The 21,313-nt window shown below is 50.0% G+C and overlaps 1 protein-coding gene across 1 annotated transcript in view; it reads right to left on the bottom strand.

The window, feature by feature from the left end:
- Klp98A (kinesin-like protein 98A) overlaps positions 1-21,313 on the bottom strand; it is a 404,256-nt gene that overhangs the window by 239,491 nt on the left and 143,452 nt on the right. The window contains exon 16 of the mRNA XM_069329479.1: positions 8,770-9,823. Coding sequence (XP_069185580.1) covers positions 8,770-9,823 — 1,054 coding nt within the window. The remainder of the gene's footprint in view (positions 1-8,769; positions 9,824-21,313) is intronic.

A 21,313-nucleotide genomic window follows, 5' to 3' on the forward strand; every position in this document is an offset into this window, starting at 1 on the left:
GACCTGTTCAGTTTGAGAGTTCCAGATGTCACTTTTATTTAGTTAGAAATTGGTTCATATATTGTAATTAAACAGGTGGCATTGTACTTGTATATTTTGTAAGCAACTATTATATGTAACTTGCAGTCTTATGTGTTTTGAGAACAAGTGGTTGTTCAATTAGTTTAAAATATTAAAAAGTCCTTAGTTTCCATCCCTCATCCTGGGATGAGGCAGACGGGAGGTGAGAATGTGGGTGGCGACAGAGCGAGAGTTCAGTAGCTTCGGGGAACTAGGAGGAGTAACATGTGGGAGATAAGTCTGTTATTATTCATTTGTTGCCATAATTACTATTATATATATTGTGCCATGACTATACTTTCATATTCTATAAGTTAACTTTACCATCTGTGTTTTTATATTATACTGTTTTGAATATAATTATATAAAATTGTTTTATCTATTCTTCAGTCCTAGGAAGATTTATTATTTATTGTGCTCATTACTTATCAAGGGGTTATACTGGTGATTCGCTATTGAGAACAGCAGTTGTGTCGTATCCCTAGACGTATTAAAGTTTGGCTGCTGTAGGATCACGAGCCGTAACGTACGATAGGTAACAGGCCCCAGGAAGAAACACGCCAGGGCCAAACAAAACACCACAACCAAACCCCAACAAGATTCCCCAGTATCAAGCCACAGCAAAATGTCACCTCATAACACCCTGATCCAGTGTAACATGTATCCCATAACATTTACCTCCACCATTTTACCTTGTAACACGGCAAAGGTAGGGCTCCTTGATTTACTCTTGAACTCTTGAGTCATTCAAGGAGAACTTGAAAGCATGTGATGAACATGTATATGAGTGGGACCGGATGACTATAAATAGGAACTGCCTCGTATGGGCCAATAGGCCCTCTGCAGTCACCTTTGTTCTTATGTTCGTATATTTGTATCCATGAACCAGCACCTGGCCGAAAGAGACGCCAGACCGCATAAACTCACCTGCAGAACGTAGGCACGAATGTGTCATGACACAACATAGCTGAGAGGAGTCTGGGAGCACCGCCAGAGGAAGAAGGCTGGAGCTGCACCTGCAGGAGAAGAGTAGGGTAGAGGCAAATGAGGCGCCCCACACCCATAAGCAGGGAAACCCCAGCATCCTCCCCATAGCGGCAATCCAGAACACCCCCAGCATCTATGGGGCACAGACTGGAGAGATGAGAGAAGCAAGAGAGGCAAAGCACCCGGGAGAAAAAGGAACACCAGCACTTGTTTACACTGTCCACAATAACACAAACTCCCACAGCACATGCACAGGCCGCATGAGGTCCGAACTGAACAACCCCGCCCAGCGGGGAGGGCACCAACAAGGAGTATTGCAAAATATTAGCAGTGCCTAGACAGAGCACGGAGAGAAGATACAATGACAAAAGAACGAGACAGAATCGAAAACCAAGAAGCACGGAAGAGGACCAAAGCGTCCAAAAGGCTTCCGGAGGTAAGCTTCACCAGAAGACGACAGACGTTCCAATAATGCGGGAAGAATCAAAGACCTTCCCGAACCCCCGAGATCTCACAGAAGCAAACAATATCATGAAGGCTCAGAAAGGCAGTCGCACCCAAGACTAAAAGTCATGTAGAAACCCCGATAATAGGGGAACATGACCCCGACATGACGGAGAAGTCCCGCCCCAGAGAAAAGGGGGGTAGAAACAGAGAAAAGTACCTACCAATAGGACGGAACCGAACGGACTCGAAGGGACAACGATCCGAACCCAGGGAGGGGCCGACACCCAACAACTCGTATGCAGAGGGGGGAAGGAAAAAACCAGCGTTGAATGTAATGAAACGCCATTTTCTGGGTGAGACCCGGAGGCTCCCCGGAGCTTTACCGGCTGATATGCTAATGTCAGACTTTGGCATCAGTCATGTGTATGGAGTTCTAGGGCCTACCGGGGACCAAGAGCCAGAACCTGGCCCCCTCAGAGAGGCAAGGGGAGCAATGGCCTATAGAAACCCCCGTGTGGTTGGAAGCATTCTATGTCTGCCATCGACCGGGTCAAGCATCCAGAAAGGTAAACATTCCAAAACAAACCCCTATTCTGGTGAAAATTGCTACCTAAGCCGAACTAGTGAATAGAACTCTTCAACAGAAAACAAGGAAACTAGTATGACGTCATACGTCACCGCGCCGCTGTCTGCGCAGCTCCCCCCTCCCCGGGAGGGGGAAGGGGGAGCCCCAGACCTCCCACGCCGGCTATCCACCCATCAGTTCTGAGGCTGGATGTCAAAACACGCGAAAAACGCCGACCGGAGGGAGGGAGGGTTGCCGGGGAGCCTCCGGGTCTCACCCAGAAAATGGCGTTTCATTACATTCAACGCTGGTTTTCTGGGGGAAGCCCCTTCGGCTCCCAGGAGCTAACTACCCACAGAGGAAGGTCTAAAGGGACAAAACCGGGAGGCGGACACCACGCACCCCCAAGGAGGCGAGACAACCGGCAGCAAACGCCAACCCAAGGCGCCACAGCCCCAAAAATCCCGGGAACAACACTAGAACCACGAGCAGCAAGGCCCCTGCACGAACACCAAAAATCCATGCCCGAAAGACTGCAAGGCCACGTCGCCCAGACGGCAGCGAGAGCAGCAAAGCCACGAACGCCTCAGGCATGAGGGAAGAACACAGGCAGCTTAGCCGCAAGAACACGGCTGACCACCCGGGACACTATCACCCGCGAACCGGGAAGAACAGAACCGGATCAACGCAAAACGCGCTCCGGACCCAAACGCCGTGGCAAGCAAACAACAGCGGAGGGCCGCCACTGAACACAAAAACGACACACCCCCGGCCCGACCAACGAAGCGCCAACAAACCCTGGACCCCTCCAGAATGCAGCAGCCCCACCCCGCGCCAGAAAAGATGGAGACTGCTGCCATCAAACAACCAAAACGCTAAAACCGAAGGAGCAAGAAAACTCAGCGACTCGACCCCCAGAGGCAAAGGCCCAAAGGAAAGAGCTGACGAAAAAACACACCGGAACCGAAGGGGCACTACCAACCGAGGAGAAGACAGAGCACGCTGACCAGAGACCAGGATGGTGCAAGCGGCGCACGAACAGGCCGGAGGTGAAACGACGCACAAGACAGCTGACTAACGGTGCAGAAGCAACACCAAGACTGAAAGCAAGCTGAAGCGGCTCCGCCTGCGCCGCACGAAAAGAGGCGACAGTATGTGGCAAGACGACGGCCCCCAACCCCCACTAGAAAACCAAGCCGAGAGTAAACCAAGCGAACAAGAGTAACCACCTAAGAAGGGACAGGAAAAGGAAGGACCGCCAAAATACCCCATACTGCCGCCAAGAGAAGCACGCAGGTGGGACACCTACCACGAAGCCACCCGACCACCAACCGGAGGCGAGACCACGAGGCAGAACATAAGCAGCCCTGACAAGGCCCCCCCCCCGAGCCCAGGAAAAGGCGGAGCCGCGAGAAGATCTCGGGCGCGACCACCGAAACCCAGGCGGCACAAGGAGATGGAAGTAGCGAAAAACCTTCCCGTACCCTCGAGAACACAGAAGCCAACGCTAGTCCCGAAGGCACACGAAGGCGCAGGCGCACCCGAGATCAGAAGTCACGCAGAACCCCATCGAACGGGGAAACATGACAAAAACACCGTCCCAAAAATGGGAGGGAGGAAACATCCACCCACAGGACGGAACCAACCGACTCAAAGGCCAAGGAACCGAGCCCGGGGAGGGGCCGACGTCCAACAGCACGTACAGCGAGTGGGGAGGAAAGACCCCATTCCGCGTAACCACAAGCCCCGCCTAGAGGGGGATAAAAACCCCCACGGGGCCTAACGGGGCCAAGGCCCCCCCAAGTCAGCCCCTCCCCAGCCCCGGGAACCTACACGACAGGCCCCGGGGCCGAGCCGTTCCCCCAAAGCCCCGGCCGTACCAGGAAACCGGGGCAGCCGTGAAAACACTAAGGAAGGGAGCCCACTGGCAGACTCATACAACACGGCTGGAGGAACAGGCCCAAATTGCCCCCGTCACTACCCCGGAAGGGGAATTCCCCGAGACTGCCCGAGTCTCAACACCACCAAAAACCCGGCCCCGAACCTACAGATGGTAAGGAACCGGATGCAGGCAGGAAGGGTGAACCAGGGGAAAGACAAGGGGGCGTGGATGGAACCGAAGCAACCAACACCCCCAAGTCCCAAAACGAACTACAACGGGGCAGCCCCGGGGCTCCCGGGGAGGAAACCACGAGAACGTTGCCACCACCAAGGCTCAAGTGCAACGCCCCTGCTGCCCGCACCCGCTTTGTTAGCACAACTGGGTAACCGAGCCACAACGAGCAACCAAACTCGCAGGACTCCGGGTCGAAGGTGTCACCGACCCCACAGGCAGCAGACGGAGGCAAAACAGAGAGTCACCCAGAGACAAAAGGTGAGAGCAACCCTCAAACTCGCTGGAAGCAAGGGGGGGACTCTGGGGTCACATCCATCGGACCCGCGTGCCCCCAGGGGTTTCCCAGGGTCCCGAGCGTTTACTTTAAGAGGACTCGCGCTCAGGTAATCCCAGGCAGGGTACTGCTAACCGGCACCCAAAGCTACCAAACAACTTTCTAAGAGCTGAACCCCCGGGACGTGTACACTCACGGGAACCTAGCAGGGGTACCACCAGAAAATACTCAGAACACAAGGGACACAAGGGGCAAGAACGAAGGCAGACCCCCCACTAGGTAGATAAACAAAAAGAAAAAGAAAACCCCGCAAGAGGACAGCGTACCCAAGCGGAACAGAGCCGGCCGCTATGATTGGTAAAGACAAGCTGCACAGTACCCCGCGCCCCACCAGTGCAAACACTGCCCCTTACTCTAAGGCGAACAAGAGAGACAGAACACCCGAGCACACAAAGAGCGGCCGAAAACCAAGCAGTAAACGGCCAAGCAGGGGCAGGACCCAAGGAACTTGTGGAAGGTGGCCCCAAGCCCCAAGGGCAGTACTTACAGGGCACCTAGGGAAGGGATCCCTAGGCGCATGCAGCCCGAGTACTGAAGAATCACTCTCCGGCTCACGCACCACCTAGAAAACAGACACCACACTCTAGGTACAGTGCTGAAACAACCACTGGAGCCGGAGCACATAACCATTGCCTATAGCATCAGCCGAAGAACTGATGGGTGGATAGCCGGCGTGGGAGGTCTGGGGCTCCCCCTTCCCCCTCCCGGGGAGGGGGGAGCTGCGCAGACAGCGGCGCGGTGACATATGACATCATACTAGTTTCCTTGTTTTCTGTTGAAGAGTTCTATTCACTAGTTCGGCTTAGGTAGCAATTTTCACCAGAATAGGGGTTTGTTTTGGAATGCTTACCTTTCTGGATTCTTGACCCGGTCGATAGCAGACATAGAATGCTTCCAACCACACGGGGGTTTCTATAGGCCATTGCTCCCCTTGCCTCCCTGAGGGGGCCAGGTTCTGGCTCGTGGTCCCCGGTAGGCCCTAGAACTCCATACACATGACTGATGCCAAAGTCTGACATTAGCATATCAGCCGGTAAAGCTCCGGGGAGCCGATGGGGCTCCCCCCAGAAAACCCCACTACCCGTAACCGCAAGCCCCGCACTGAGGGTAAAAAACCCCGGTGAGGTCCATCGGGGCCTGAGGCCCCCCAAGTCAGCCCCTCCCCAACCCCAGGGACCTCCACGGCAGGCCCCTGGGCCGAGTCGTCACCCCAAAGCCCCAGCCTCACAAGAAAAGGCCAGGGCAGCCGGAAAATTATTAGGGAAGGGAGCTCACTGGCAGACTCATACAACCCGGCTGGAGGAAAAGGCTCAAATGCCTCAAACTCCGTCGCTATCCCGGAACGGGAAACCCCCGAGACCACCCGAGTCTCAAGACCATCGAATCCCCGCCCCGACCCTGAAAGCACAGACGGAAAGCATCCGGATGCAGGGAGGAAGGGGGAGGGGGGGAATACCAGACTAAACCACAACAGGGAGCGAGGAAGGAACAAAACTGAAGCAATCAACACCCCCAAGCCCTGTCACAACAACCGAAACAGGGCAGCCTCAGGGCTTCCAGGGAGCAAACAACCAAACGCATTGCAACCACCTGAACCCAACATGCAACACCCATCGTGCTGCCTGCACCCACATAGTCAGTAGAAGACCGGGTAACCGAGTCACAAACAAGCAACGAAACTCGCAGGACTCCGGGTCGAAGGTGCCACCGACCCCACAGGCAGCAGACGGAGGCAAAAACAATGAGAGTCACCCTGAGACAAGGGGACAAAGCAACCCTCGAACTCCCACAAAGGAGGGGGGTACTCAGGGGTCACACCCACCGGACCCACGCACCCCCATGAGGATTCCCAGGGTCCTGAGATGGAACTCATGCTCAGGGAAGCCCAGGCAGGGTACTGCTAACTGGCGCCCAAGTCTTCCAAACAACCTTCTAAGAATTGAACCCCCGGGAAGTGCACACTCATGGGGGCCTAGCAGGGGGCACCACCATAAGAAAACTGTATTAGGTCAGATTCCAAGGGGCAAGCAAGGCAGACCCTCACAAGGTGCAAACAAAAAGAAAAACAAAACCCCGCAAGAGGACAACGTACCCAAAGGAACAGAGCCGGCCGCTATGTATGGTGAAAACAACTGCGTAGCACTCTGTGCCCCGTACCAGTGCAAACTGCCTTTTACCCTAAGATAAACAAGGGAGGCAAAACCCCCAAGCACCCAAAGGGCGGCCGATAAACCAAGCAGTTAAACAGCCCAGCAGAGGCAGGACCCAAGGAACTTGTGGAAGGTAATACAAAGGCCGAAGGGCAGTACTTACAGGGCACTTAGGGAAGGTAACCCTAGGCGCATGCAGCCGAGGTTCACATTAGCTTCCTCAGGACTCTTGTAAACAGACACCATTTAAAAAAAAAATCGTGGGCAATATTCTCCAGTGTGAGAACCACAGTACTGTTGGAGCAACCAAGGCTGGCGCACGCAGCATGAGCGAACAGCATTGCTGTTCAGCTTGTGACCACAGCATCGCCAAAAAATGTTAAAATAAATATATAACTGCTATTATTTAGTGAAGACAGTATTACAGATGACCCCTGACTGTGATAAAAATACCAGGATTGTGATAATAGCAGGATTGTTGTGATAATTAGTGCTGTGGGAGGAGTAATGCTGAGGGACAGAGGGAGATCATTTACATTTACTGACTGTGTGGGCCTCCTGTCTGCATTCTTATTGTCTGCATTCACCATACCAGCTCAGTGGTTCTCTATGGTGAACACAAATGTAGATACTTATATATAATGTGTGTATTAGTGTAATATCAGCAAAAGGATTATGTTGGGAGGAGCCATTTGGGTGACGGAGGTGGCGTCGTCTGCATGACTTGTCTAGCCATGTAGAGGGTGGCCACTATGCTCTTTGGGCACTCTACAAGCTTCGGTGTACAGTTACTGTGTATACAAGTAGATACTTATATATAATGTGTGTATATAGTGTAATAACACTGCAAACAGTATTGTTGGGGGAGAAATTTAGTACCTGTGACCTTGAATGTGTGAGGGAGGCAGCCGCCAGCTGACTTGTGCGTAGTGACGACTCTTAGTGCCTGAACTATCTATATCACCTTAGTTGTACAGTTGTGGTGAACAAAACATATAGGTACTTATATATAACATCTGTATATAGTGTAATAACACCACAAATGGTATTGTTGGGGGAGAAAGTTTAGTGTGTGTGACCTTGAATGAGTGAGGGAGGCAGCCGCCAGCTGACTTGTGTGTAGTGACGAGTCTTAGTGACTTAACTAACTATATCAGCGTAGTTGTACAGTTGTGTTGAACAAAACATGTAGCTACTTATATATAGTATCTGTATATAGTGAATAAAATAAAAAAACAGGATGGTAGGAGGAGAAAGTGGGTGAGTGAGGCGTTGTTGAGGGAGTGGCAACGAGTGGCTGGCTGGTGTGTGGCAGTCACTCCTCGTTTTTCGAGTCACAATACCAACTTAATGGTTTGTTATGGTGAACAAAACATGCATATACTTATATATAACATGTGTATAGAGTGTAATAACAGCAAAACTATTTGTTTATTGTTTTATGAACATAATAATTGAGTCACTAATATGCACACCATACTTTCGAGTATAGCAATGATTCACCCCTTTTATTATATAAATATATCACAATACACACTATAGAATAATATTACTGCAAAAAAAATAAGAAAAATCAATCAGTGACATTGAAATGATTAAGTAATAATATCTTTGTGGCAACTCCCACCTGTCAGCTCGGATGACGCTGACCGGCTCTGACGACTGCTCTGTCGACGCCCACAATTTGCTAGACCTCCTCGGCCCATTGCGCCCAAAATATGTCACCTGTAATTTTTTTTATTTTTCCCGTGCTCAGGGAACACAAATTAACTTTTTAGAAGATGAAATAATTTTTTAAAGTTTTTTTTCTTGCGCACAGGGGTGTAAATCTCCTCAGGACCCCTTAGCAGCTTAAGGGCTCGGAAACTGTGGGGCCTTGCTCAGAAATATATAAAACAAAGAGAGTTCTCGGGAACTTCCTAATAGTGTATGCAAGACACTTTGAATGAACCATTTTGTGATGAGAAATAAGTAAGCTCAAGCACAAACTTTTTTTTAATACCTTATGCACATATACTATTATTTTAAGTTCAATACACAATAACCAAAATAAATAATAAGATTTGTACTTATTTTATAGCAATATAATTTAAACAACTGCACACAATACCTTCTCATTGATGCTGATATTGGAATTATCACTGCTTTCCCTCAGTCTTAAAAGCACCTCTGCTGCTTTCGCAGCTTCAGTATCTGTAGATATTAGTGCACTTCCTTCATTTCCGTCCAACTCAGAGTACCAAGCTGGGGATTTTTTGGTTCCATCACTCGGTATATCACTGTCTTCTGCACTAGTTAATAAAGTTCTATCAACGTATTTTTTCTCAGGCTCCAGTTCTTGAGATTGATTTACTTCCATGTTTCCATTTCCCGAAGAACCATTATTGTTATTTGATTTTGTGTTGCCATTATCTAACTTAGATTCAAATAAATTAGGGTTACCGGAATCTCTGTTCAATGATACACTGTTTAATTCAGAAAACTCAATCCCATTTACATTGTACAAAAAAGAACTTGAATTTTCTTTTTTATCTTTATCGTATAACTGGCTGCATTTATTTCCAAAACCCTTTCCAAGCCCTCGAGTACTTCCAGCTTTAATAGGTGTAGATGTCGCTTCTAAGCCTATAGCAGGAGATCCCTGTAATTCTGAACGGCCATCAACTTGAAGGATGGGAGACGTGAGAAAAGCACCACTGTCAATAATATTACATGTACCTTTTAACTCGGTATCATTTACAGCTGGTAAACACTTTTCATCTATATCACTAACATCCTTATCATTAGGTGGAAATATTTTTGACACATTTTCAGTATCACTGACATTAGGAGATCTATACACAGACGCACACATTTCATCATCTTTCTCAAACTGTGATATATCATGTTCTTTTGCATCTTTTTCTTTAGGCACTTTAGAAACGAAGTCACTTCTATCACCAACAAAGGCACCAAGAGCACCCTTGTTTGACTCCTCTTTATCCATTTCAGTTCCTGAGTGAGGTGCATCAAGAGGTAGTGGAGACAAGGGTGATGTCAGGTCATAAGGGTCAGGGGAAAGAACAGAAGTAGCTGTATAAAAAGTATCTGATGCAGGAGTTGAGTTGATTGAATTGGAAGTTACAACTGAATCTTCTTTCTCTCCCATCAGTGGAAGCATTAAGCTAAAAAAAAAATGATAAAAATAATGTGTGAGATAAGAGTAATAGGTTAAACCCAATTACCAATTCAATACAAATCTCACCCAAAAATATTTTTAAAAAATTAGAAAAATACAACAATAAATACAATTACATAAAAATGTCCTCTGCAAAGAACCAGCATTGAATGTAATGAAACGCCATTTTCTGGGTGAGACCCGGAAGCTCCCCGGAGCTATACTGGGCTGATGTGTATATATTAGACCATGGCAAGAGTCAATCGAATGAGTTCTAAGCCTACCGGGGACCAGAGCCAGAACCTGGCCCCCTCAAGAGAGGCACGAGAAGCAATGGCCTAAAGACACTCCTGTGTAATTGGAAGCAGTCTTTTCTGCCATCTACCAGGTCAGGCACCCAGAAAGGTAGGCATTCCAAAACAAACTACTGCTCATCAAATAAATTGCAAACCGAAAGCCGAACTAGCAACAGAACTCCCCAATCAAAACCAAGGAAACAAGTATGACGTCACCACATCCGCCGTGCATCCGTCTGCACAACCCCCCCCCCTCCGGGGAGGGGGACAGGGGGGGGTCCCAGACCTCCATGCCGGCAACTCTCCTCAGTTCAGAGGCTGAGTATCAAAAAACATGAAAAACCGCTGACCGGAGGGAGGGAGGGATGCTGGGAAGCCTCCGGGTCTCACCCAGAAAATGGCGTTTCATTACCTTCAACACTGGTTTTCTGTGGAGAGCCCCTTCAGCTCCCTGGAGCTACCTACCCAAAGATAAAGAAAAAGAGGGACTTACCCGGGAGGCGGTCATCACTCGCTCCTCAACTCGAAGTCGAGACAAATGGCTGCAACCTGCAACCCAAGGCTACACACGCCCAAGAAGGCCCAGAAACATAAACGAAATACCATGCAGCCAGGAACCTCTTCGACTTCCATAAGCCCTGTGCCCGAATGTCAGCCCAGGACATATTCCCCAAAACAGCAGCCAAAGCCGCGAACTTACGAATGTAGTGGGCACTGGGATAGACCCTAGGCTGGCTGGAAAGAATAATCCTGCAGACGACCTGGAAGAACCACACCTTGGAACAGGGAAGAAGGGGAAACCAGGTCCACCCAAAGCATGTCCCCTGCCACGGAGGCCGTGGCACGCAGATACCAGCGAAGAGCCGCAACTGGACACAAAACATGATGCACCCCCGGCCGAACCAACCAAGTACCAACAACCCAAGCAGCAGACTGATTCTTCACCATAAAAGAAGGAGAAGGCTGCAAACGATCGAAATGACCACCAGGACCGAAAGAGCAGAAACCCCTGTGCCGGAGGAGGGCATGAAGCTCCCTGACCCGACCCCCAGAAACCAAAGCCCTCAAGAAACGAGCCTTAAAAAAACAGTCTTGAACTGAGGGGGCCCCCACAAACCGAGGAGAAGAGAGAAAAGAGAGCACCCAGTCCAACGACCAGGACGGCTCAGGCGGTCCATGAGCAGGCCGGAGGTGAAACAATGTCCGAGAAGGCTTGTGGAACGGAGCAGAAAAGACATCCACCCCAAAAGCAAGCTGCAGCGGCTCCGCCAGCGCAGCACGAAACGAGGCGACAGAATTTGGCATAAGATGACGGTCCTGAAATAACTAAGAGAGAAAGAACAAAACAATCCAATCAGAATCGAAAACAACCTACGAAGAGATAAAAATTTGCCGAATGGACTGCCAAGAAATTTCATACTGCCGCTCAAACAACAGATGTGTGACCCGAGTGCCCTCCAAAAACAGCCGGAGGCGGGACCGCAGCTGCAACAGCATCGCAGGAGGGAGAGACAAAGAAGCAGTCCATGAGTCCCACACCAGACCCAGCCAAGTCCGAACCTGAGAGGGAACCAAAAAGGACTTCCTCCAGATCACCATGAACCTGAACCCGGTGAGATGGGAAAGAACCATATCCCTGGCGAGCAGACATGCGAACTGGCTGGCAGCCCACACCAGCCAGTCGTCGAGGTAAGCCAGAACCTGAACCCCTAACAGAAGCAAACAGGTCACCACGACCCGGTAAAGCGTGTGAACACTCGAGGTGTCAGATTCAAGCCGAATGGAAGGCAATGAAAGCAGTAAACTTGTCGCCCCACGACAAAACCGAGCCAGTCACTGAACCCCGGATGAATCGGGACACGTACAATAAAATTATAAAACCAAAACACGTCCCGGAGGACCCAAAACACCATCCAGGCACCCGGTGCCAAAAGCTGCAGGACGTGAGACAAAGTGGTCATCCCAAAGGAGGGGCAAAAGTCCCAGGGATTCAGACTAGACAAGTCCAGTATGAATCACAGATCTGCACAGTCCCGTTTCGGAACTGAAAACAGGTGGAACCCACCTGAGGGACATTGTCGTTTCGACCACACCGAAGCGAACCCACCCCAGGATGACCTGACAGAGCACAGGAGAAGAGGCCTGCCCTGCCAGCCCTGATCCCCCTCGAAGGAGGAGCAACCCAATGCCACCACAGGTCGGAGGAAATGACCCGAAATGCCCATGAATTGTGGGACCAGGCGAGAGCAAACAGCGCGAGCCTCCCCCCTATCGCCCCGTCAACGGAGCAACCCACGAAAAGGCCAACGACCCCTACGAGAGCCCAACCGATGCTAAGAGCGATCACTGCGGCGACCAGAATGCCGACAGCTCCAGAAGAGGTGCTGGCCCCGAATCTGGCACTACTGGCTTACGACGACCGAAGGAACCCCGAGATCTGGCATGACCCTTCCGAGCTGGACCTCCATTGCCCCCCCCCCCCCCCGGAGAACCTACAAGTCCAACAAAGGCCGTCACAGGATGAAGCGAAGCCGCATGTAGAAAAAGCACCACCGCAGACTCTGCAACCAGTAACGAACAAAAAGGTGATGAAAATCTAAGAGCCAGGGTCCAAGACGATTCCAAAATTTGGACGAGCACCGCCTGTCAGCACGTGAGGCGAGAAGCGAAGAACAGACACCGCCTCCCTCAAAAACGGTGCATACAACTTCACCAAAGCAGCCGGCGCCCGAGCTGCCAAAGCAAGCACACAAGACACTGGCCCGGAACCCAGCTCCTCCACTCCCAGCACGAGACAGTCCAAAGACAGCTCCAGCAGGGAAAAGAAGCGCAAGAACCGAAGCCAAGTGCCCACAGGTGCACAAATCCTCGGCCACCAGGGATGCCGAAAGGGAACCTGCATGTGAAGCCGCACCTGGCCGACATCATAAGGAAGAACGGGAGCGAACTAGCATACCTTGACGTGCTCCAACTCACCCCCAGGAAAACCTGAATGACCGTAAGCAAATCTCGCCGTTCAAGTGCGCATTCTGACAGGACGAATGCCAAGCCCCCCAAAGAAGAAAAGGCAGTCTGTAAGTCCAGAAGACTCTAGCACTTTGTAATGCACCCAATAAAGACAAGAGGAACCAAACTCAAAAAAAAGGCTTATTATCGAGGCGTAATCCGGGTCTCGCAGGAGGTAAGCCGCAAGGGGCCTCCCACACCTTCCTCCGTAGGATGCGGGAAGACAAAAAAAAAAAAAAAAAATCGGAAGGAGGGAACCGAAGAACCCAAGGGAACTCGGACATGAACCCGGGGAGGAGTCAAACGCATAACAGAAACGAACAGGAATGGGGAAAGGAAAAATCCCCTTCCCCTGTAACAACAAGCCCTGCACGTCAGGACCCGGGGCCGAGCCGTCCTCCAAACCCTCTGCCTTCAGAGAAAAAGTAGAGTCCACCGGAAAAGCAGGAACGAAGGGGGCCCGCTGGCATGGCCCAAAAGCTCCAGCAGGAGGACCAAATTCGAATACCTCCGCCACTGATCCGGAAGGGGCAATCCCCGAAGCCACCCGAGTCTCACTACAGTATTATTCAGCAAGGCAGCAGCGGGGCATCCGGAAAGGCAACCAACCTCGCACGTTGCTGGAACTTAAACCTTGCATGCAACGATAATACTGCCTGCACCCAAATATCAGTCTCAGTGGACTGGGTGAATGGAGTACAAGCAAAGAACACCACTCGCAGGACTCCGGGTCATAGGTGTCACTGACCCTAACAAGCAGCAAGGTGGAGACAGATGGTGAATGTCACCCCAAAACAGGAGGACAGAGCAACCTTCAAACTCGCACAAGGCGAGGTGGGACTCAGAGGTCTCCTACATTGTGAGAGGTAGGCTACTAACATGGATGAAAAATTTTCTGACTGATAGAAAATTGAGGGCAGTGATCAGAGGCAATGTATCGGACTGGAGAAATGTCACAAGTGGAATACCACAGGGTTCAGTTCTTGCACCAGTGATGTTTATTGTCTACATAAATGATCTACCAGTTGGTATACAGAATTATATGAACATGTTTGCTGATGATGCTAAGATAATAGGAAGGATAAGAAACTTAGATGATTGTCATGCCCTTCAAGATGACCTGGACAAAATAAGTATCTGGAGCACCACTTGGCAAATGGAATTTAATGTTAATAAATGCCATGTTATGGAATGTGGAATAGGAGAACATAGACCCCACACAACCTATATATTATGTGAGAAATCTTTAAAGAATTCTGATAAAGAAAGAGATCTAGGGGTGGTTCTAGATAGAAAACTATCACCTGAGGACCACATAAAGAATATTGTGCGAGGAGCCTATGCCATGCTTTCTAACTTCAGAATTGCTTTTAAATACATGGATGGCGATATACTAAAGAAATTGTTCACAACTTTGGTTAGGCCAAAGCTAGAATATGCAGCAGTTGTGTGGTGCCCATATCTTAAGAAGCACATCAACAAACTGGAAAAGGTGCAAAGACATGCTACTAAGTGGCTCCCAGAACTGAAGGGCAAGAGCTACGAGGAGAGGTTAGAGGCATTAAACATGCCAAAACTAGAAGACAGAAGAAAAAGAGGTGATATGATCACTACATACAAAATAGTAACAGGAATTGATAAAATCGATAGGGAAGATTTCCTGAGACCTGGAACTTCAAGAACAAGAAGTCATAGATATAAACTAGCTAAACACAGATGCCGAAGAAATATAAGAAATTCACTTTCGCAAACAGAGTGGTAGATGGTTGGAACAACTTAGGTGAGAAGGTGGTGGAGGCCAAGACCGTCAGTAGTTTCAAAGCATTATATGACAAAGAGTGCTGGGAAGACGAGACACCGCGAGCGTAGCTCTCATCCTGTAACTACACTTAGGTAATAACATTGGACCACTGAGCCCCAATGGGGGTTTCCAGGGCCCTTAGGTTGACTGCTAAGCGAAGCCCAGGCGAGGTACTGCTAACAGTTTATCCCAGAGCTACCAAGCAAACAATCTAAAAGCTGAACCCCTGCGACATGTGCAAGCACGGGGACCTAGTAGAGGGCCACCAAAAACCTACCTGTGGTCCTACTGCCACACTTGGAAGACCCCCGCCAGGTAACACAAAACAAAAACAAAAGAAAAACCCCGCAAAAGCACAACGTCTCCAGGAGAACAGAACCGGTTGCTATGCGTATATCAGATAGCTGCACAATACCTCGCACCCCAGCCAGCAACGAAACTACCTCCTAACCCAAGGGAAACAGGAGTAAGAACCATCCAAACTGAGCCCCCCCAAGGGCCGGCAATCACCGAGCAGCGACAGAAACACACGAAGGTAGTAGCTCCTGAACGGCTCATGGAAGATAACCCTGAGACCGCAAAGGCAGTACTTACAGGGCACCTAGGGAAGGCGGCCCTAGGTGCATGGGCCGCAAGAGAGCGATTGACCGTCACCAACACAGCAGACTCTTGAACTGAGGAGAGTTGCCGGCGTAGAGGTCTGGGACCCCTCCCCGTCCCCCTTCTAGGGAGGGGGGTGTTGTGCAAAAGGATGTGCGGCGTTTGTGGTGACGTCATACTTGTTTCCTTGGTTTTGATTGGGGAGTTCAATGCTAGTTCGGCTTTCGGTTTGCAATTTATTTGATCAGCAGTAGTTTGTTTTGGAATTCCTACCTTTCTGGGTGCCTGACCTGGTAGATGGCAGAAAAAGACTGCTTCCAATTACACGGGGGTGCTTAGGTCATTGCTCCTTGTGCCTCTCTTGAGGGAGGCCAGGTTCTAGTTCTGCTCCCCGGTAGGCTTAGAACTTAATCGATTGACTGTTGCCCCGGTCTAATATATACACATCAGCCCGGTATAGCTCTGGGAAGCCGAAGGGGCTCTCCACAGAAAAAGATATTATAAATACATCTTTTCCAACATCTACAATAAAATTTACACTCAATACATTATGTAAAACTTGTGCTTAAAAATGCTTGAAGTTACTTAACAGTATTATAGTAATATGATTATCAAAAACCCAGCGTTGAATGTAATGAAACGCCATTTTCTGGGTGAGACCCAGAGGCTCCCTGGAGCTATCCAGACTGATATGCTAAAGTCAGACTTTGGCATCTATCATGTGTATGGAGTTCTTTGAGCCTACCAGGTACCACAGCCAGAACCTGGCTCCCTCAGAGAGGCAAGGGGAGCAATGGCCTATAGAAGCCCCTGTGTAATTGGAAGCATTCTATGTCTGCCATCGACCGGGTCAGGCACCCAGAAAGGTAAGTACTGTATCCCAAAACAAACCCCTATTCTGGTGAAAATATTGCTTCCAAAATGCCAAACAACTGGATAGAACTCCCCAAACAAAAATGAGCAAACTAGTGGGACGTCACCTGTTGCCACGCCGCCGTCTGCGCAGCTCCCCCCTCCCTGGGAGGGGAAAGGGAGAGCCTTAGACCTACTGCGCCGGTGATCCACACCCCAGTTCTGAGGCTGGATGTCAAAACACGCAAAAAACGTAAACCGACGGGAAGGAGGGAGGGATGCCGGGGAGCCTCCGGGTCTCACCCAGAAAATGGCGTTTCATTACATTCAGCGTTGGTTTTCTAGGGGGAGTCCCAACGGCTCCCCGGAGCTAACTATCCACAGAGGAAAAAAGAAGGACTTACCCAGGAGGTGGTTACTTCGATCTCCTCAACCCGAAGTCAAGACAACTGGCTGCATCCTCTGACCCAAAGCGACACAGGCCCGACTGGGCCCAGGGACGTTAACAAGGTAACGAGCAGCCAGGACACTGTTCGATCACCAAAATCCACGCACCTGAATGTCAGCCCAGGACATATTGCCAAAGACGGCGGCAAGAGCCGTGAACTTGCGAACGTCATGGACACGGGGACAGATTGCAGGCTGGCTAGCCTGAATAACCCTGCGGACGACTTGGGAGCCCTGCACCCGCGAACAGGAAAGAAGGGAAATGGGATCAACCCAAAGCGTGTCCACGGACACAGAAGCCGTGGTGCGCAAATAACGGCGAAGAGCCGCAACCGGACAAAAAACATGATGCACCCCCGGCCTAACCAACCAAGCATCAACAACCCAGGGACCCCTCCGGAAAGCAGCAGTCTCATTCTTTTCCAGAAAAGGAGAAGGCTGCAGACGAACAAACCGATCGCCCCGACCGAAAGAGCAGAAACCCCTACGCCAGAGGAGAGCATGAAGCTCACCAAACCGACTCCCCCAGAGGCTAACGCCAACAGAAAAAGAGCCTTGGAGAAACAATCCTGAACCAAAGGGGCCACAACAAACCGAGGATAAGAAAGATAAGAGAGCACTCTGTCCAATGACCAGGACGGTTCAGGGAGCACATGAGCAGGTCGGAGGTGAAACAATGCCCGAGATAGCTTGCGAAACGGTGCAAACGTAACATCAATACCGAAAGCAAGCTGAAGCAGCTCCACCAGCACCGCATGATATGAGGCAACAATGCTAGGCATAAGGAGACGGTCCTGGAACAGCTAAGAGAGAAAGGACAACACCACCGTAACAGAAAGCGAAGTACAACGACGAAGATGTAAGAAGAACTGGAAGGACCGCCAGGAAACTTCATACTGCTGCCGAGACGAAGCCCGCAGGTGGGACACTAATAAGGAAGCCACTTGATTAACATAGCGATGATGATAAAGTCGAGTCAAACATACCATACACGAAGACTCGAGGAGAAGATCGAACCAGCCACGTGACACACAGGTCCGATCTGCTGGAAGTGGCGGAGTCGCGGGAAAACCTCCTGGTTCGGACACCGAGCAAGCAGCGCCTGAAACCATGGCTGGGCCGGCCACCATGGGGCCAAGAGGAGAACTCTTCCCTGGTAAGTCTCCAAGCGAGTCAGGACACGGAGCAACAGCGCAACCGGGAAAAAGAGGTGAAGTAACCCCCACCTCATCCAGTCCTGCCGGATGGCATCAACCCCAACAGCCTCGCAGTCGGGAAAATGTGCCACATACTGGGGAAGGCGCCGTGACCAAGCCGACGCGAAGAGGTCCCCCTCGGGGCGTCCGAATGTCTGGCAAAGCCAACGGAAGGAGCCGGCGTCGACCGTACATTCCGTGGAGAGGGGAACGAAACGAGACAGGCTGTCGGCCAAAACGTTGGTCATTCCCCGCACGTGAACTGCAAGGAGAGCCAAACTCCGAGAACTCAGCAGACGAGTCACCCGAAGCGAACAGCGTCAAAGAGCCAATGCGAAGTCCCCGAAGAGCAAACAACATCGCCGCGAATTCCCGCACCGTGCTGTGGGCACGACAGAAAGATGGACCCCACCATCCCTGGCCGGCCTGGTGAGCACTGGTCACAAAGCCCCAGCCAGGGGTCGACGTGTTCGTAAACATATCGAGCGAGGACTTGGGTAGGCGCCAGGGCACTGAACCCCGAAAAACCCAAGAGGAAGCCGGCGACACAGCAACCAATCAAAGGCCCCCGGAGTCCGAATCCAGCGATCGCGAGAGAGGCGGAAGGGACGTACCAGAAGGAAGCAGAACAGCCGACGAAGTCAAACCCGACCCAGCGGATAGATCAGCATCGCGAAGTTCAGGCTCCCGCACTGACCCTCAAGCAACTGCTGGGTGACCCGGGAGCCCCCCAGAAACACGCACATGCGGGACCGCAGCCACAGGAGAGACTCCAGAGGGAGAGACAAGGAAGCGGTCTGAGAGTCCCACACAAGACTCGGTCATATCCGAACCTGGGAGGGAACCGGATAGGACCTCCTCTAGTTCACCAAGAACCTGAACCCGGCGAGCTGAGAAAGAACCAAATCAGAACCAAATCAGAAAGAACCAAGGTCAGCAGACAAGCGGACTGGCTGGGAGCCCAAACCAGCCAGTCGTTGAGGTAGGCCAACACCTGAAAACCTAACAGAAGCAGACGGGCCACCACGACCCGTGTAAGGCAAGTGAACATGCGAGGTGCCAGATTCAACCCGAACGGGAGACAACGAAAGCGGAAACACTGGCGCCCCACAAAAAATCCAAGCCAGTCCCTGAAACCCGGATGAATCAGGACGTGCCAATTTAAGCATCCCGGAGGTCCAAGGACATATTCCAAGCGCGAGGCTCCAACAGGAGCCGAACCTGGGACAGCATAGTCATCTGAAAGGAGGGGCAATGAACCCAGGGGTTCAGACGGGAAAAGTCCAGAATGAACCGCAGGTCCGCGCAGTCCCGTTTCGGGACCGGAAACAGACAGGAAACCCATCTGAGGGACGTCGTCGTTTCGACCACGCCAAAGCGAACCCACTCCAAGATGACATGACAGAGCACAAGGGAAGAGGCTTGCCCCCAATCCCCCGAAGTGGGGGGGCTACCCAACGCCACCGGAGGCCATGTGAAACGACCTGAAACACCCACGAATCGTGGGACCAACCGTGAGCGAACAGTGCAAGCTTCCCCACCCATCGCCTCATCAATGGGGTGAACTGCAGAAGGGCCGGCGCCCCTTACGAGACCCAGAACCTCGCACAGAGCGAACACTGCGCCGACCAGACAAAGGCGGGTCTGAAGGAGGAGCCGAACCCGAATCCGACACCAGTGGCCTACCACGATGAGAGGAACCACGAGCCTTGGCACAACTATTTGCGGGAAGGCCCACCACGGGACCCCCGGAGAACCAACAAGTCCGACATAGGACGGCAAGAAGCCGAAGTAGCCCGAATATACTGCGCAGTGGCTGAAGCCCCATCAGTTCCCAATTTGCCCTAAAAATGCAACAAATGAAAACTCGTTCGATTTCAATCAAACTTTTTTGACAAGTTCTATATGAAAAGTGTTTCATCTGGTCCAATTTTCAGCATCATAGCATAAATAGGAAGGGAGACAAAAAAATATTGAAGTAGTTGTGAAAATTATTCCAAAATGGTCAAAATCGATTTTCAATCAAAAGTGTCAACTGAAATCATAGCTATGACTCTTTGCTATCATTTTTTTTTCGGGCAATTTGCATCAAACTTACACACCTGACTGTACGTAAGCCTATCTGTAAGGACGCCAATTTTGGAGAAAATTGGTTGATGTCAACCTCAGCCACAGATTTTAGAACCTTAAACTTCATTCATTTCTGTTTTTTTTTTCAATTGACACAAACGTTTACAAAACTGATTCATTTTTTATTCAATTTACATGAAACTTACACAGTATATGTGGAGGGCATGTCTCTACATTTGAGAGTTTTCATTTTTCTCTAAGTTCATTTATTGATTTTATAATAGCAATAAACATGCCATATTTGCACAAAAAAATTTGGGAACTTTGAACATTTGTATTAGGAAAACTAAAGATGTTTTGGAAATTCTATATCTCAAGGTCCTTTATTATATGCTAATGTGTCAGAAAAGTGTCACAGAATAATTATATCTGAAACATGTGTTCTGAAGTGTGGACTTGAAAATGTGTAAAAAACATTGAAAAAAAACAAAAACAAAAAAAATCTCCCTTTCTATTTATGCTGCAGTACTGAAACTTGGGACAATTAAAGCACTTTTCATATACAACTAGTCAAATAATATTGGTTGACATTGAACAACTTTGATTCTGACAATCTGACGCCCCCTGAAGTCTCCAATAGGAGAGGACAAAAGGGAAAAGGGTCATTCCATCTCAAATCACAAAAAAGTCCCCTATGGCTCCCACTCGACCTCTCCAAATGCAAGGAAATTTTGTAGTAAGATAGCCCTAGACCCCAAATGACAATTTGCAAAATATTAGAGCTCAATCTGCTTTGGTTCTTAAATAACAAGTCCATATTCAATGGGCTCTCGTCCCGTTAATGCGTAAGTACCACAAAAATGACCAACTTTGACCCTTTGTTAAATCACTTCTATTGCCTGTAGGAGTGTGAAATTTGACATACCAGGACAAATTTTGGTGTAGAATAACGTAGTGTAATAAAAAACCAGCGTTGAATGTAATGAAACGCCATTTTCTGGGTGAGTCCCGGAGGCTCCTCGGAGCTATCCAGGCTGAATGGATATGTATAACTTTCTGGCATCAGTCAATGCATGGAGTTCTTGCCTACCGGGGACCACGAGCCAGAACCAGGGGCTTTTGTCATCAGGGAGCTCAGGCACAGGTGTTGCAAAACAGGTTGAGCCCAAGGGAACAACAACAAAGAGGGAACTTGGCTAAAACCTGAACCCCTGTCAAGAGTACAAGCA

The sequence above is a fragment of the Procambarus clarkii genome, chromosome 22 (genome assembly GCF_040958095.1).
Source record: "Procambarus clarkii isolate CNS0578487 chromosome 22, FALCON_Pclarkii_2.0, whole genome shotgun sequence".
Lineage (NCBI taxonomy): Eukaryota > Metazoa > Arthropoda > Malacostraca > Decapoda > Cambaridae > Procambarus > Procambarus clarkii.